This window comes from Aspergillus ibericus (assembly GCF_003184845.1).
Source record: "Aspergillus ibericus CBS 121593 unplaced genomic scaffold BO80scaffold_38, whole genome shotgun sequence".
NCBI lineage: Eukaryota > Fungi > Ascomycota > Eurotiomycetes > Eurotiales > Aspergillaceae > Aspergillus > Aspergillus ibericus.
Window position 1 is genome coordinate 19,630 of NW_020292136.1, and position 13,134 is coordinate 32,763.

The window sequence follows — 13,134 nt, forward strand, 5'->3', positions numbered from 1 at the left end:
TATTTAGATACAGAAGAAACTGCCGAGCACTTCAATAGCAATGATAGCATAGAAACAAGGAATTAATTCTAGAGAGTGGGGCTGTGTGCGATCTTCGGCTCGGAGTGTGACTGGTTCGCTGCCTGGGATTCTAGGCCGGCAATGACTTCTCCCCCAGGTCACGTGCGCGACGGGATCCGCTGAGGCCCACTTCAACCTGTCGCGCCCCACACGGAACAAGGATCAGCACGAAGCCCCACATAAGTTGAGGTGCCTGGCATTTCCGCTCGAGATGAACCTCTCTCCAAGTTGTCGGATTTGATATCCCCAAAATGATACCACTCGCTTACCAGGAAGTACGCGGCAGCGTACACAAGAAATGGCAACTAGATACTGCAAGGACTCGAACGGCAGACCTATTTGTCAATAAAAAGTAATCCAAGCACTCTACCACTAGGCTACAAGCCCAATAAGGATTTGGCCGAACCTAGCTGGGCTTACATAGAATCCAGCTCCCTGCTCAACAGACTCAAAAAGAAGGCCGCGGCACGGATTCGAACCGTGGCCCTCCCCTAAGAATACTTGAATAAGAATAAGTGGGGCGCTCTACCGCTGAGCTACAGGCGGCTGTGTTGTAGGAGTCGAACCTGGTGTAGTCCAAATCCAGTACTCTTGCCAGTTAGTGAAGGGCAAATCGAGTCCTGCTGTATGTATATCAGCTATAACACCCTTGAACAATGTCCAGATAGTAGCCGGGAGGGCCCTAGACACCTCCTTTTCTTACAGAACGTCCAATGTATGGGGTAGGAAGGCTTATCGTGATCCAAGCTCGACAGGCCCATAATTGGCCATTCCCGCCCCGCCTGGATGCGGCCCCCAATGCTTAGCGACTCCAACGAATTCCACCAAATCTGACACCTATTAATAGAATCCCAAGAGCCTCCGTCTTATCGTGGATTCTCCTTTCTCACCTGCGGTCGCATATCAATCATTCTCGTGAACAGCAAATACTCCGCTCATATCTACTCTGATCTGCAGCTCCGCTTAACTAGCGTGTCATATCGGATCCCAAACCGACTGCGGCAGATCGTGCTCAGCAGAGGTACTGATGCATTGGAAGCGGCAGTTGGCTTAGAGGCTGACGAGGAACTCGACTTATGGGCCTGGTATAGCAGCTCTTATCATCAGTATCATGTTGCATTCTTGCTCTTGTGCGAGGTATTTGTGGTTCCTCTTCGAAAAGAGGCGACTCGCATCTGGCGTTGCCTGGACTTTGTTTTTGCCGAGCCCCTACGAAACTTCGCTGCGATGAGCATATCGGAAACTCCCACCTTCCAAGAGACCATTGACTTTCGCAACATGAAGGGGCGTTATCTCATCGCCACAATATCTGAGAGGATGGACGGATACCGAGCTGCCAAAGGGCTGAGGCTGCCATCACACTTTGATGAGTCAATGTTTGTCGCTACTCCTAAGAGTGCCGATGATTCGGATCCCAGAATGCCTCTGAATTATGGCCATGACAAGCCGGAAATGGCCCCTAAATATCCTACTGGAGGACCGAGCTATATCCCTAGTTCAAGCGGCACGGAAGCTGAAGCGCACCATGACCCTTCTGCACGACAGGCAGTGCCATCTGGCGGCATCGTTTCTCAGCTAGCTCATGCTTTGGGACCCTGGTCTAATACGCAACTTGCTGCATCAGAGTATCCCATGCAGGCGCATCAGAGTATCCCATGCAGGCGCATCAGAGTATCCCATGCAGGCGCATCATCCAGAAACTTCGTCTGGTGGTGCTGATGGCCTGCTTCGAACAGCCAGTGATCAGCCACCTAGCATCTCTACAGTGTCGCAGGAGGTACCTACAAATATACAGAACTTCGGCCTCAACGACGTTCCTGTGGATGTTGAAGCAGAGATGTTGGAAATAGACTGGGTGAGTACGCCTAAGACCGAAACGGATTCTTTTCGTCTTTTTTTTTTCTTTCTTTTTTTTTTTTTTTTGTTATCCGTGTACTGACATACTCTATAGAATCTCTGGGATACGGTGTTTCCGCCCCAAATTAATGATGGTAACCTGGACATTCAAGATGGGGTCTGGTGAATGATCCTGTGATTTCATTGGCATTGGCCAGTATATTTAGCATGAATTACCGCATGTGTCGAGGTTCAAACCTAGAGACCTACTGTGGTGTGAACGAAGCTTCAGTTGAAAGTGTCATGGAGACAGAGACTATCCGTCGGGGAAGTTGAAGTTTCACTTGTATGCCTTCTCGGAAACCCTGTAAGGGCCAAACTACAGCTCAGTGATCTAATTACAATTATCTGATGGCATGGTATATATCGACTTTGAGGGAATCCTTGTACGAGCCAAAGAACACAATTGTTGGTGTCTAAAGTGTCTGGCGGACAGCCTCAGGCAGCACAGCCGCGGCTGGGCGCCTTGATGCCTGAGACCATCGGGTAGTCATTTGCACATGTACCCTCCTCATAACACATACTGTTTGCCAAATACACTCTGTATTCTCCGCAAATGGTTTTATTCACACCTGGCTGCTGGCAAAGATGATGCAGAATGACTACGTACGACATTCACCCTTGTCACTTCGGACATAATGTCACATATATCCATTTAACCTTGCTCCACAAATACCATCGGACTGCCTAAATCCGGCCCCTTTAACTAGATTCCATCAAGCTTTACCAAGCCTATGTCGCAAGTAAATAGGATCATGCTCGCTATCAGCGGAACGTGACGCATCGACTATGCCCGATGGCCGCTGTCGTTCACGAACTGGAAGTTGAGCGAATGGCCTTCGTCCAGCCATCGGAAATCGACTGGTGGCCCATCACTTAACACAGGGGGCAGTAGCCTCTCACTTGGATTGCTGAGTCCGAGAGCGCTGCGGATATCTGACAGACCGGGGATAGTGCACGTCAATTAGGCTGAAACGCCCGAGCCCTTACGGCCGTAAGCCCTCGGAGCTAGGAAGGGTGGATCCACGCCACGGTTCAAATCGAGATTATGATTCGTCAGATGTGGAAAATTATCAGCACTGCACATCAACTTACGGACGAGAGAAGAGAAGTAAAGAGCGTCACTGTAATATAAAAGAAGCTGCACCCAGCAGGATGATAACTGTCTACTCATCCACAACCAAGACTTCTCCACGCCTCGAGGAGACAGACTATCATCAAATCCGAGTGCAAAATGTCGATTTCTCTCGTTACCGGCGGATCCGGCTACATCGGTCTTCACCTCGTCAACTTGCTTCTCGAAAAGGGTGAGAAGGTTCACACGACCGTGCGGAGTCTCAAGAAGATCGCCAAATGCCAACCGCTGCTGGATCTGCAATTCAAATACCCGGGGATGTTGTCGATCTTTGAAGCAGACCTTATGAAAGATAGCTCTTTTAATCAAGCGATGCAGGGCTGCACGGTTGTATACCATGTTGCCTCACCATTCCTAGTTCCGCAGCAGATCAAAGACGGGGTAAAAGACTGTGTAGGCCAGCTTTGCAGGGCACTACTAATGTTCTGGAATCTGTCAATCGCTGTGAAAGTGTTCAACGGGTGGTTTTGACCTCATCGAGTAAGTCATCTTTATCTGGATCTTCCACGATGCTAATATCTTCCAGTTGCGGCCATGTACGGCGATTGCATGGAGATCGTCTCCCAGCATAACAGCATCCTAACCGAGGACTGCTGGAACGAAACCACCAGCCCCACGAACAACCCATACCACTATTCCAAGGTCATCGCCGAACGCGCAGCCTGGAAGTTGCAACAGGCCCAAGCCCGCTGGGACCTCGTGGTGATCAACCCCGCCCTGGTGCTCGGTCCATCCCTAACATCTGAATCCTCCTCGGGGAGTCTGTACATGGTCGAAAACATCTTTCGGGGTGACAACAAGTTGGGATGTCCGGAATTGTATTATCCGATTGTGGACGTGCAGGATGTGGTCGAGGCGCATATTCGGGCTGGGACGAACCCCACTGCCAAGGGAAGATATATTGTTGCGGGTGATCAGGCGCTTGGATTATTGGAGATGGCCGATTTGGTGAGGCCAATCCATCGACATCCGAAGGTGTTGCCTCGATGGAATCTGCCCAGGTTGCTGGTGTATGCGGTAGGGCTGTTTATTGGGGTCTCGAGCAAGTGGTTTGCGGGGAATGTTGGGGTTCGGTATCAGGTTGATAACTCGAAAAGTGTGAGGGAATTGGGCATATCGTATCGTTCGGCAGGCGATGTGATCCGGGGTCACTATGAAGGTTGGTTGAAAAGTCAGGACCACCGGTAGTGTGCTGTACAGTGACCTATACTTGTGTTTGTGCTAAGACACATCCTGTCGTTCTGGTTGAGATGAATTCGATTATTTGCGTCCTTGGATGTCTCCAATTGTTAGCATGTTTTCTTCGATGGTTCAGACGAGCTGGAATCCAGCATCGATCAAGAAACATACTATTCCCAGCACGATCACTATCCGGGAAGATCACCTTCCAGTGTCTACCCGCGTTCTCCGGAGAATTTCTAATGAGTATCCTCCTTGTCCCGGTTCACGACATCCCAAGATGTATAGGGGTAGATACCAGCATCTGCAATGGTACTAACAGCTCTGCACTGGTAACTGAACCTTCCTGCGTGAGCGATCACGTGGTATCCGGATATCGCATTCACGTTGCCCTTGGTGAAACACTTCACTGTCGGAGGGATTGGTTCTTCCGAGATATCGAAGCCTAATAACACACTCAGTCGCGTGTTGCTCGTGTGTATTCTTTTTTTTTTCCTCATCACCCTCATACTCGTGTAAACAGCGTGAAGCTTCCAGATGGACCATACCTTTTGATTCGCGTGATATCCATCGTTTTGCTTCATCATGTTTACCCTGCTCCTCAAAGCCCTGTTCCTTCTCCTCATTTTCGTCCTCGTTGGGCGTTTCTCGTATTTCTCCCTCGTCCGTCCTTGGTGGTACAACGATCCCAACGCTGTCAAAGATCCCGCCAATTGCCGGCTGGTGATCGCTGGAGATGGCCAGTTCGTCGGTAAACGAAACCTCCTGTCCCCTCTGAAGTCGCGTGCCCTGTCAAACACCAAGATCCAGGCAGCGTTCGGACTGCACAACGCGTTCACCAGCGGTGAAGCCGACTTCGTGGCCCAGTTTATTGCCCGATCCAAGGAGTTCATCAACGCCAAAGTCAATGACTGGGATCTGATGTCCCGACAGATTCAAGACGCGGCACAGGTCTGGGTTGAGCATCCCGACGGCGAGATCCACCTGGCCAGCATGGCGCAGTCTCTGACTCTCCGGTTCATGATGCTCACGGTCTTTAAAATGAGATTCCACGCCCCTCATACCACCAATGCCTACCTCGCCGGCTTTGCGCGGTCCATCCACCAAGCTTGGATGTTCGCCAAGGAGGATTCTGGCCCCATGAATTTCCACCAAAACAACATCCTGCGCGATAATATCACGGCGTTTTTCCCCGCGTATGATTTCAGCCAGGCCACAAACAATCCGCTCAACTACATCCTCCAGGGCTTCGAGACCAGCTGGCGCGTCGTTCTCCGCATGTTCCTCGAGATCCGCCGTGCTCGTAACCAGAATTGGACTGACACCATCGTGTACTTTACCCTTGACCCGACCGCGGCTCAGTTTTATGATAAAGCGCTCGGTGTTTCTGTCGAACATCTGGTCCTGGAGGCCCTTCGTCTGTACCCGCCCACCCGACGCATCCATCGCACCTTTCACTTCGAAAACGACAAGCAGAGCACCGTCGATGAAGTCACCTACTCTGCGGACATCGAAGCATGCCATCTTTCCAAGAAGATCTGGGGCCGCGATGCATTGACATACAATCCCTCCCGCTGGGCCAACCTCACTCAGGAGCAGAATGACGCTTTCATGGCCTTTGGAGCTGCACCGTTCGAATGTCCGGCCAAGCCCACCTTCGGTCCTCGGATGATTGGGTTGCTGGCCTCCACGATGGTTGCGGAAGTGGAGGAACGCGGAACCTGGAGACTCGTTGGTCGTGACAAGCAGTCTGCGTACGAGTACGTGAATGGGCTCCGCTTGGATAATGATCGCGGCGCGTATGACGATTTGTTCCTGTACCTGAATGACGATGGCGAGGAGGAGTGGTGATTACCCGCGGATTTTGTCTGTTACGTAGTTCTCCTTTCTGCCCTGCTCTTGTCTTTGGCGTCTGGCTGTTCACTGTGTTGATGGGATGAGCTTTCGTGGTCCGCTTTTGACTGCGTTCTGGCGAATTTGCGTCGTTCAAACTTCTCTGGTGTTGCATTGGCTTTGTATTTTACTTATCTTGATGTCGCGTTGAGTGTCAGCGGTTGACTGTAGTTGCCCGCTTAATACCAATGCAGATAATGTTCTAGTTTCCCCCTCCCCCCGAAGCCGCTCGGTAGTAACATTAATATGGGAAGTTATCACGTGCACCCATATTTTATTCCAGGTCACTGATCCCCTATCTTACATAAATACTGTAAATGGAATAGTCTTATTATAAACAAAATTTAGATATTAATTATAAATCTTATAGAGACTTAAAGTTATTTAAAAATATAGTAAAATTGAAATAAATATTGATTTCTTTTTTAGGGATAGTGGTAAGGGCGGGCCATTCAGCTATACTAGGCTATTTTACGTAGTAAGAGGTTAGTGACCTAGAACAGAATATGGGTATACGCAACAACATCCTTCCTAATGGAGGCACGCGATATTCAGTAATCATGCCCCAAAGTTAATTTTCCCAGAGAGAGGAGGGGCGGAAATATTTCCGCCTCGGAATATCCACTTCAACCCATCCGTGGATGATCCATACTTTGTTGTCCCCCCGCTTACCAATCTTCGAATCTGCTGGGCACCATCGCCACATTAAGGTTCAGCAAAGGGGCAGTGAAGATTATAGGGTGCAGTCACTTAGGCAGGGGTGTGGAGAGTGAGACCAGATGCATACAATCAGATGCTGCAGTAGACAAGTGCTGAAGAAAGAATTTGAGGCCCTGAGGGATCATGCTAGGAGCGTGGTCATTCCCGCCCAAAAGTGCAACGGCCTGAAGATTCTCGTGCCCTTCGAGAAGAACACTATGCAAGGGATGCTGTCCTGCGGTCATCTATCATTGATAATGTATCATGTCAGTATTACGCAGCCTACAGGGTAATTTATATGACAGCCTCGCTTGCTAGATGCCATCAATAATCCCGACAGCAATAGAGACCAACAACAGTGGGGTTCTAAATATACAAGTCTGACATGCCGACTGCACGTACAGTATTCTAACAGACAGTCTATCTTTCTTTCCGCTTTTTAGTAATAACCAGTTTCTACCTCTAGACCTCCATATACCAATTACTTATGGATTTAGTATAACCGTGCGAGTTTGTAGAAACTCTTCCAGCCCCCATTTCGCACCAAACCGACCCCAGCCACTGTCCCCATGACCTCCATGCGGCAACGTAGCTTCATCGTGCACAGTCATTGAATTCACGTGAATGGCACCAGCAGGGATTTTCCGTGCGAGTTGAAGGGCCCGGAAATGCGACGCGGTGAAGACTGCAGCGGAAAGTCCGTACGAGGACTGCTGGATCAGATCCATCGCCTCTGCCTCATCTTTGACACGAACGATGCCCATAATAGGACCAAAAGACTCAACTGTGAAAAATTCCATCTCCGGGGTAAGCCCTTCGATCACAGTGGCAGGATAGTCAGTCTCATTTCCGAGAATCTCGGACTTGTTGCTCGCTGTGTGTATTTTGGCGCCCTTCGCTCGGGCGTCATCGATCAGGCCGTTGAGCTTCCGCTTGCTTGACGGGGTAATGACTCGATGCGGCGAAGCAAATTGTTGTAATAGGGCAAGGATGTGAGAGACGAGTTTGTCGTGGATGGCGTCGATAGCCAGGACAAGATCGGTAGACATGCAAATCTGGCCATTCTGTGGATTCGGACCATGTTACTCCAAGTGTAATGTGAAAACCTCCTTGAAAGGTGAGCTTACATTCAATGTCGAGCCATCAATGATCTGTTTGGCAGCCTTTTCAATATCGGCATCTTCAAGAACCAAGGCACAATTCTTGCCGCCCAGTTCGAGCAGTACGGGCTTGAGTGCGAGCGCCGCCTTGGAAGCAATAATGCGGCCCACATTGGTTGAGCCGGTGAAATTGCACTTGCGCACTGCCCGGTGGTTGATCATCGTCTCATAAACCGAGGCAGCGTCTTCAGCGCGATGCAGAACGTAGTTGACCACACCCGGAGGAAATCCGGCGTCCTTGAATAGAGTGCTGACGAGGAAATGGGTACGAGGGCTGAGTTCCGAGCCCTGCAGTGCGTGCATTAGCGTGTGTTGTATTTCTTAAGATGTAAAGTCTGATAGTCGACATACCTTGAAGACCACAGTGTTGCCCGCCGCCAACGGTGCCGCGATCGACCTCAGGCCAAGGATGATGGGTGCGTTCCAAGGCGCGATGGCCAGGATCACTCCCAGAGGTTCTTTGAAGACCAGTGCATAGGATTCTCCGTGGGATACTGGGATGGTCCCCGCTAATGCATCCGTTGTCAAGGCCGCATATTCTCTCAGGAAGTCCACCCCCGTGCGCACATTAAACTCAGCAAAGACACGGGGTGCCCGGATCTCCTCTTGCATACACTGAATAAAATCCTCCGACCGAGATTCTAGGATTTCCGCCGCCTTGTTCAATAGTGAACGGCGCTCGACCGGAGACGTGGCTGACCAGTCAGGAAAGGCAGACGCGCAGCTCTCCACCGCTTGGATGGCCAGGTCATCGGTAACTCCTTGGAAAGGCGAGGGGTCCGACGCGACCCTTTCGCCAGATGGGTGAAGTATTTCTTGATTATCAATCACAAGAGGGGTGATTCTGGACTCCATGGTTGATGGTGCAAGAATTAAATTGTGCATTTCCGCCATGTGATTTTGGAGAAGTACTACAGGAATTCACTGAGACGACAACCCCCTGTTGGTGGCAAGGACGTCAGTCTTGGACCAAGTCAACTGCCGCTCCAACTGCCGGGAATGGTGGCTATCAAGATAGGTCTCTGGGTTTGTCACAATGCATAAGCCCCCAATGCAGGGTCCAAGGTTCCGCAATCGGACCCGGCTTTCAAATATACATGGTCCACTTTCCACCGCCGCGCGACTGGCAACCATAAATGAGTGAGACTCGGGGGTCTCTAGTAAATCCTATCTCCTTCGACAACTGATATGCATTGCCACTAGGAAATCTCTGTCCTGCGCCGTTATCAGCAACGTAATCTCACTGAGTAAACACAATTGGACGTTATATTCCGCACCTAGGGCTAACTTACGGGAGGGCAGTTAGGGGTATGGGTCCGTAGTAGTAACTTCAGAAGGCACTACCCTGAGTCGGGCCGACAACGGAGTAATATCGGTAATTCCAGGCCGAGCTGGCAGTCGGGATCAGGTTGTCGATTGATTTTACGACCTGTTGCAAATCACTTTGTTTGCCGGTGGCGATCGGAATTACGGCTTCTGCCCTCTTCCGCAGTGGGTCACCCAGAGATTGATGACCGATAATCTGGGAGTTGGACTGCGGAACGAGGTGTGCATAGGTGACTAATGACCGTGGGGTGAGTATATCTGGGACGGGTGCTCCCGAGTCCCCGGACAAAATCACTGGACGCTAAGATAGGGGAAATTCGAGAACGCTAGGAGAGTAGTGTGCCTCTGGTCCTCTCCGAGCAAGGAGTCTGCGGTTCTTGGTCTATGCTCCACCACTAGAATTTGCTGGAGGGATTCTACCTATGTGTAGAAGACATCTTGTACATTGTATCGTGGAACATTCTATATTGGATGAAAGCATCGTTACTAAAGATATCCTGTGGATATACTGGGATAGGTGCTGAACATATATATCATCGTTAAGAATCGGGAAAGGAGCTCATAGATGATATATTTTATATAGGTAAACCCCTCATATTCCATTACAAATAATTCTATAGCCAGTAAGTCCTTAATCTGTGAACCCTTGGAGGAAGTGACGGTGCCTCGCAACTAGTAATGAGATCTCCATCTGGTGAGGACTCGGCCCGGTATTTTCTATGATAGTCTCTTATGACTCTGACACATAGTGGCCCTGGCCTATGATAGTTACCAGAGCGTGCGAGAAAATCCTCACACATGGCTCATTCATCTTCTGCCCGACCAGAGATCGAGTTCGCGCGGTGGTGTTTGTCATCACCGAGGAGCTGCATCCCGCCTGTCCAGTTCGAAAGCGGACTTGAGGGGAATATCACCTCCCCACCAAATGTATTTTTTTGCCCGCCCAGTCTGCCAAAACGAGATACTAAACCCAAATGTCGCAGAGGATCGATCCAATAGATCAAATGAGTAAAAAAAAAAGAATCAAAAACATACAACAGAAGGGATTCGCTGGTGGTCACCCACCCAACTACTAACCTCCCGGCGTGTGGCTTAAGTACGGCTGAGCGGACGGGAAGCCCTGTTCTCCACACCCTATGGTCGTATGTACTTATATCTTCAGTGTAACAGGTTATATGGAGCCTTTTGATAAAAATATCAAGACAGCTATGTAGGTACGCAGCTACATACTTGCATCATATGATAGAATGGCCGAGGGGCTAGTACTTGGACTCACTAACTCGTACCCGATGCATGAACCCTCTAATTACCGAATTATCCTGTGCTTGCATTCCACACAAACAATTACTAAGTAATCACTTGTCAATTTCTAGTGTCTAGAGATATATACACAATCTTCAGACCCCCTGTTTCACTTCGACCAAGCTCCTTCCCAACATGGCAATAAGTGATGTCTCCATAATCAACAACCCCCGTCTACCAAATATGTGTGAATCAGTCAGTCAGTGCCCTCTGATTTACATCCAAGAAATGCTACGATAGGTGGGTTACAGCAACTACAACTTCGCCTTGCCCCCGCTCTTGCTCGGCTTGACATCCAACGGCCTCAAAACCTTGTACCAGTTCTCCTCCACGACTAAATGACTCTTCCCCTTTCTCGCCTCCTCCCACTCCCGCTCCATGCGCCGGAAACGATCCATTTCGTCCTGTAGCCAAGCCACACATGGCTCTGCCACAGTCCCCACGTTCTGAAACGGCATCAGATGGCCCAATCCAGGGAGAGTGACCTCTTTGACTCTTCCCTCCGGCACCCCACCACTCCCACCAACCCCAGTTCCACAAGTCTGGATCGCAAGGCGCATCTCATCGAGGTTTAAATACGTCGCCCCACCCAGAACCCACAGACAAGAGGGCCGAAGGGACGGCAGACGGAAGAAGGTACTGCGAGGTTCCGGGCGATAAAGGGGGATAAAAGCCGCCGGCGGGTCCATATCCGCATGGGTAGCCTGGGGAATCTCAATCCTTCCAGTCGTGGGGTTACGGGCGCTGAAATTCTCCCGGATCTGCGCCACGAGGTCTTGATACTTGGTCGTGGTGAGCGTCACCGGCGTGTCGGAGGAGTCAAAGCGCGCCTGGATCGCCGCTACGTCGGGATACAGCCGGGTTGGCAGATCGCGGAACCCGTATCGGGCCATGAGATCCACGCAGCGAGGATCCCAGCCGTGGAAAAGGCTGCGGTTGGCGCGGACTGCTGCCTCGCGGCTGGGCCACACGTCCTTGCGCCGGAGCGTGTAGTTGATCGCCCCGGGGGCGTCCGTGCCGAAGCCCATTGGGGGAGGGTTGAGCTGGATGGCGGGGTCGATGAGGAGGAGAGTCGTGAATAGGCGTGGGTGGAGATAGGCGAGATTGGTGCTGAATCGATGGTCAGTGTCCGATGCTGCCGTGGGATCCACTCGTTACCGACATGATATTCCCGCCGAAGCTATGGCCAATTCCAACGAGAGGACGGGGCATCTGCTCCCGGAAGTGGTTGATCATGAGCAGCAGGTCCCGTGGATGATCCATCCAGGAGACTGGGTGTGGAAATGATTAGATGGTGAAGGCTGAAGCAAAGGGGATCGGGCCGCCTACAATCTATACTGAGCTTGTCCTCATTTAGAATTCCACTGGCACTCATACTAGCGCAGTCGGCTACCCAGATGCTACGGATATGGAAGCCAGTTGCCTGCGCTAGTAGTTCGTCCCACAGAGGTTCGTAAAGCTCCTACATTTGGCGTTGATCAGTCAACACGATGTCAGCAACTTGAAAGACGGCAGTCACCTTGGGCAGAGCCGCTCCATGAGCAGCAATGAAAGTGATAGCATCGGGTGGGACAGGCTGAGGTTGATGCTTAGGGGTATATTGCTTGACATGAAGCTTCAGGAGATCCTCCTGCTGGACAGTGCTCCCCGGGTATTCGCGAATGTGGCAACAGGGGACGACATGCTCAGTGATGGTGAACTTGTCGCTCGACATTATCCTGGCGGATGTCTCGAATAAGGCGATGGAAATAATAGAACAGAAACGGGGGCTAAGAAAAGGATAATGAGGAGAATACGGACGAAGATACGCTGGATAAAAGGAGATGGGCGAATGTTGGGGAAGAAAGAGGCTGAAGCGGACCGCGTGTCAGCACTTGCCCTAAAACGGGAAAGCATGCTTATGTTCGCCCCATCAATGCTTGTTTACCCCCCAGTGGATAAGGACACGCCCTGCCACGCATGCCCAATGCCTATCGTACTACTATGCGTGCCTGCGAAGGTTGTCCCGTGGCTTAGCTGTGGGGTTACCGTCACTGATGGCTATTGTGGGGATGCTTTTCAGTTCTATTGCTTGGCCACCTTACTGAACATCTTCATAGACCTCCAGGTGCCCATTCTGCAACCACCAGTCATCTAGAGACCCGGGCTCACAATAGAGTGAAGCAGGGCCTGGCAGTCACCTTTACTACCACAAGCATGCAATTGACACCGCCTAGATGCGTACGCACGTACTATATGAGACTGTCCCTACCATCGGTACGGGGAGGTGCTTGCAGTACCACTTTACCAATTGTTGGCGGCAGAACCGTTGGTTTGTGTCCTTATGTCTGATTGTCTATAGTACTCGCCGGTCCACCCGTCAGAGGGGTTGCCGGCAATCGACAATTATAGCACGTGTGTAATGTGGGCCGAGCCCCCGCTGAGCGGATGCTAGCCGAAACCTCTTCTATCACTATTGTCTCTAAGTTACCTGGAAGCCTCAGC

At 50.8% G+C, this 13,134-nt stretch overlaps 5 protein-coding genes and 1 non-coding gene across 6 annotated transcripts; 3 read left to right on the forward strand and 3 right to left on the reverse strand.

The window, feature by feature from the left end:
• Positions 1-311: 311 nt before the first annotated feature.
• BO80DRAFT_480395 (uncharacterized protein) lies at positions 312-2,280 on the forward strand (the record flags this gene model as incomplete). The annotated part of the gene is made up of 7 exons (XM_025723333.1): positions 312-335; positions 370-412; positions 603-685; positions 725-775; positions 1,018-1,731; positions 1,856-1,915; positions 2,012-2,280. 7 exons carry the CDS (start codon positions 312-314, stop codon positions 2,081-2,083), a joined length of 1,047 nt encoding a protein of 348 aa, XP_025572397.1. The 3' UTR covers positions 2,084-2,280.
• Positions 519-607, reverse strand: BO80DRAFT_t244. The gene has a single exon. It is a non-coding gene; the product is annotated as a tRNA-Ile (tRNA).
• Positions 2,281-3,190: 910 nt separating the features above from the next.
• On the forward strand, positions 3,191-4,279 carry BO80DRAFT_447683 (NAD(P)-binding protein; the record flags this gene model as incomplete). Its single annotated transcript, XM_025721620.1, has 3 exons — positions 3,191-3,421; positions 3,502-3,571; positions 3,618-4,279. The coding sequence occupies 3 exons, from the start codon at positions 3,191-3,193 to the stop codon at positions 4,277-4,279; spliced, it is 963 nt and encodes a 320-aa protein (XP_025572398.1).
• Positions 4,280-4,855: 576 nt separating this feature from the next.
• Positions 4,856-6,121, forward strand: BO80DRAFT_480401 (cytochrome P450; the record flags this gene model as incomplete). Its single annotated transcript, XM_025723334.1, has 1 exon — positions 4,856-6,121. The coding sequence occupies one exon, from the start codon at positions 4,856-4,858 to the stop codon at positions 6,119-6,121; it is 1,266 nt and encodes a 421-aa protein (XP_025572399.1).
• A 1,226-nt stretch (positions 6,122-7,347) lies between these two features.
• Positions 7,348-8,877, reverse strand: BO80DRAFT_413132 (aldehyde dehydrogenase; the record flags this gene model as incomplete). Its single annotated transcript, XM_025718044.1, has 3 exons — positions 7,348-7,926; positions 7,990-8,310; positions 8,374-8,877. The coding sequence occupies 3 exons, from the start codon at positions 8,875-8,877 to the stop codon at positions 7,348-7,350; spliced, it is 1,404 nt and encodes a 467-aa protein (XP_025572400.1).
• A 1,820-nt stretch (positions 8,878-10,697) lies between these two features.
• Positions 10,698-12,444, reverse strand: BO80DRAFT_388134 (alpha/beta hydrolase). Its single transcript, XM_025717076.1, has 4 exons — positions 12,170-12,444; positions 11,980-12,112; positions 11,813-11,921; positions 10,698-11,760 (listed from the first exon to the last, which is right to left on the reverse strand). The coding sequence occupies exons 1-4, from the start codon at positions 12,362-12,364 to the stop codon at positions 10,905-10,907; spliced, it is 1,293 nt and encodes a 430-aa protein (XP_025572401.1). The 5' UTR covers positions 12,365-12,444; the 3' UTR covers positions 10,698-10,904.
• Between the last annotated feature and the right edge of the window lie 690 nt (positions 12,445-13,134).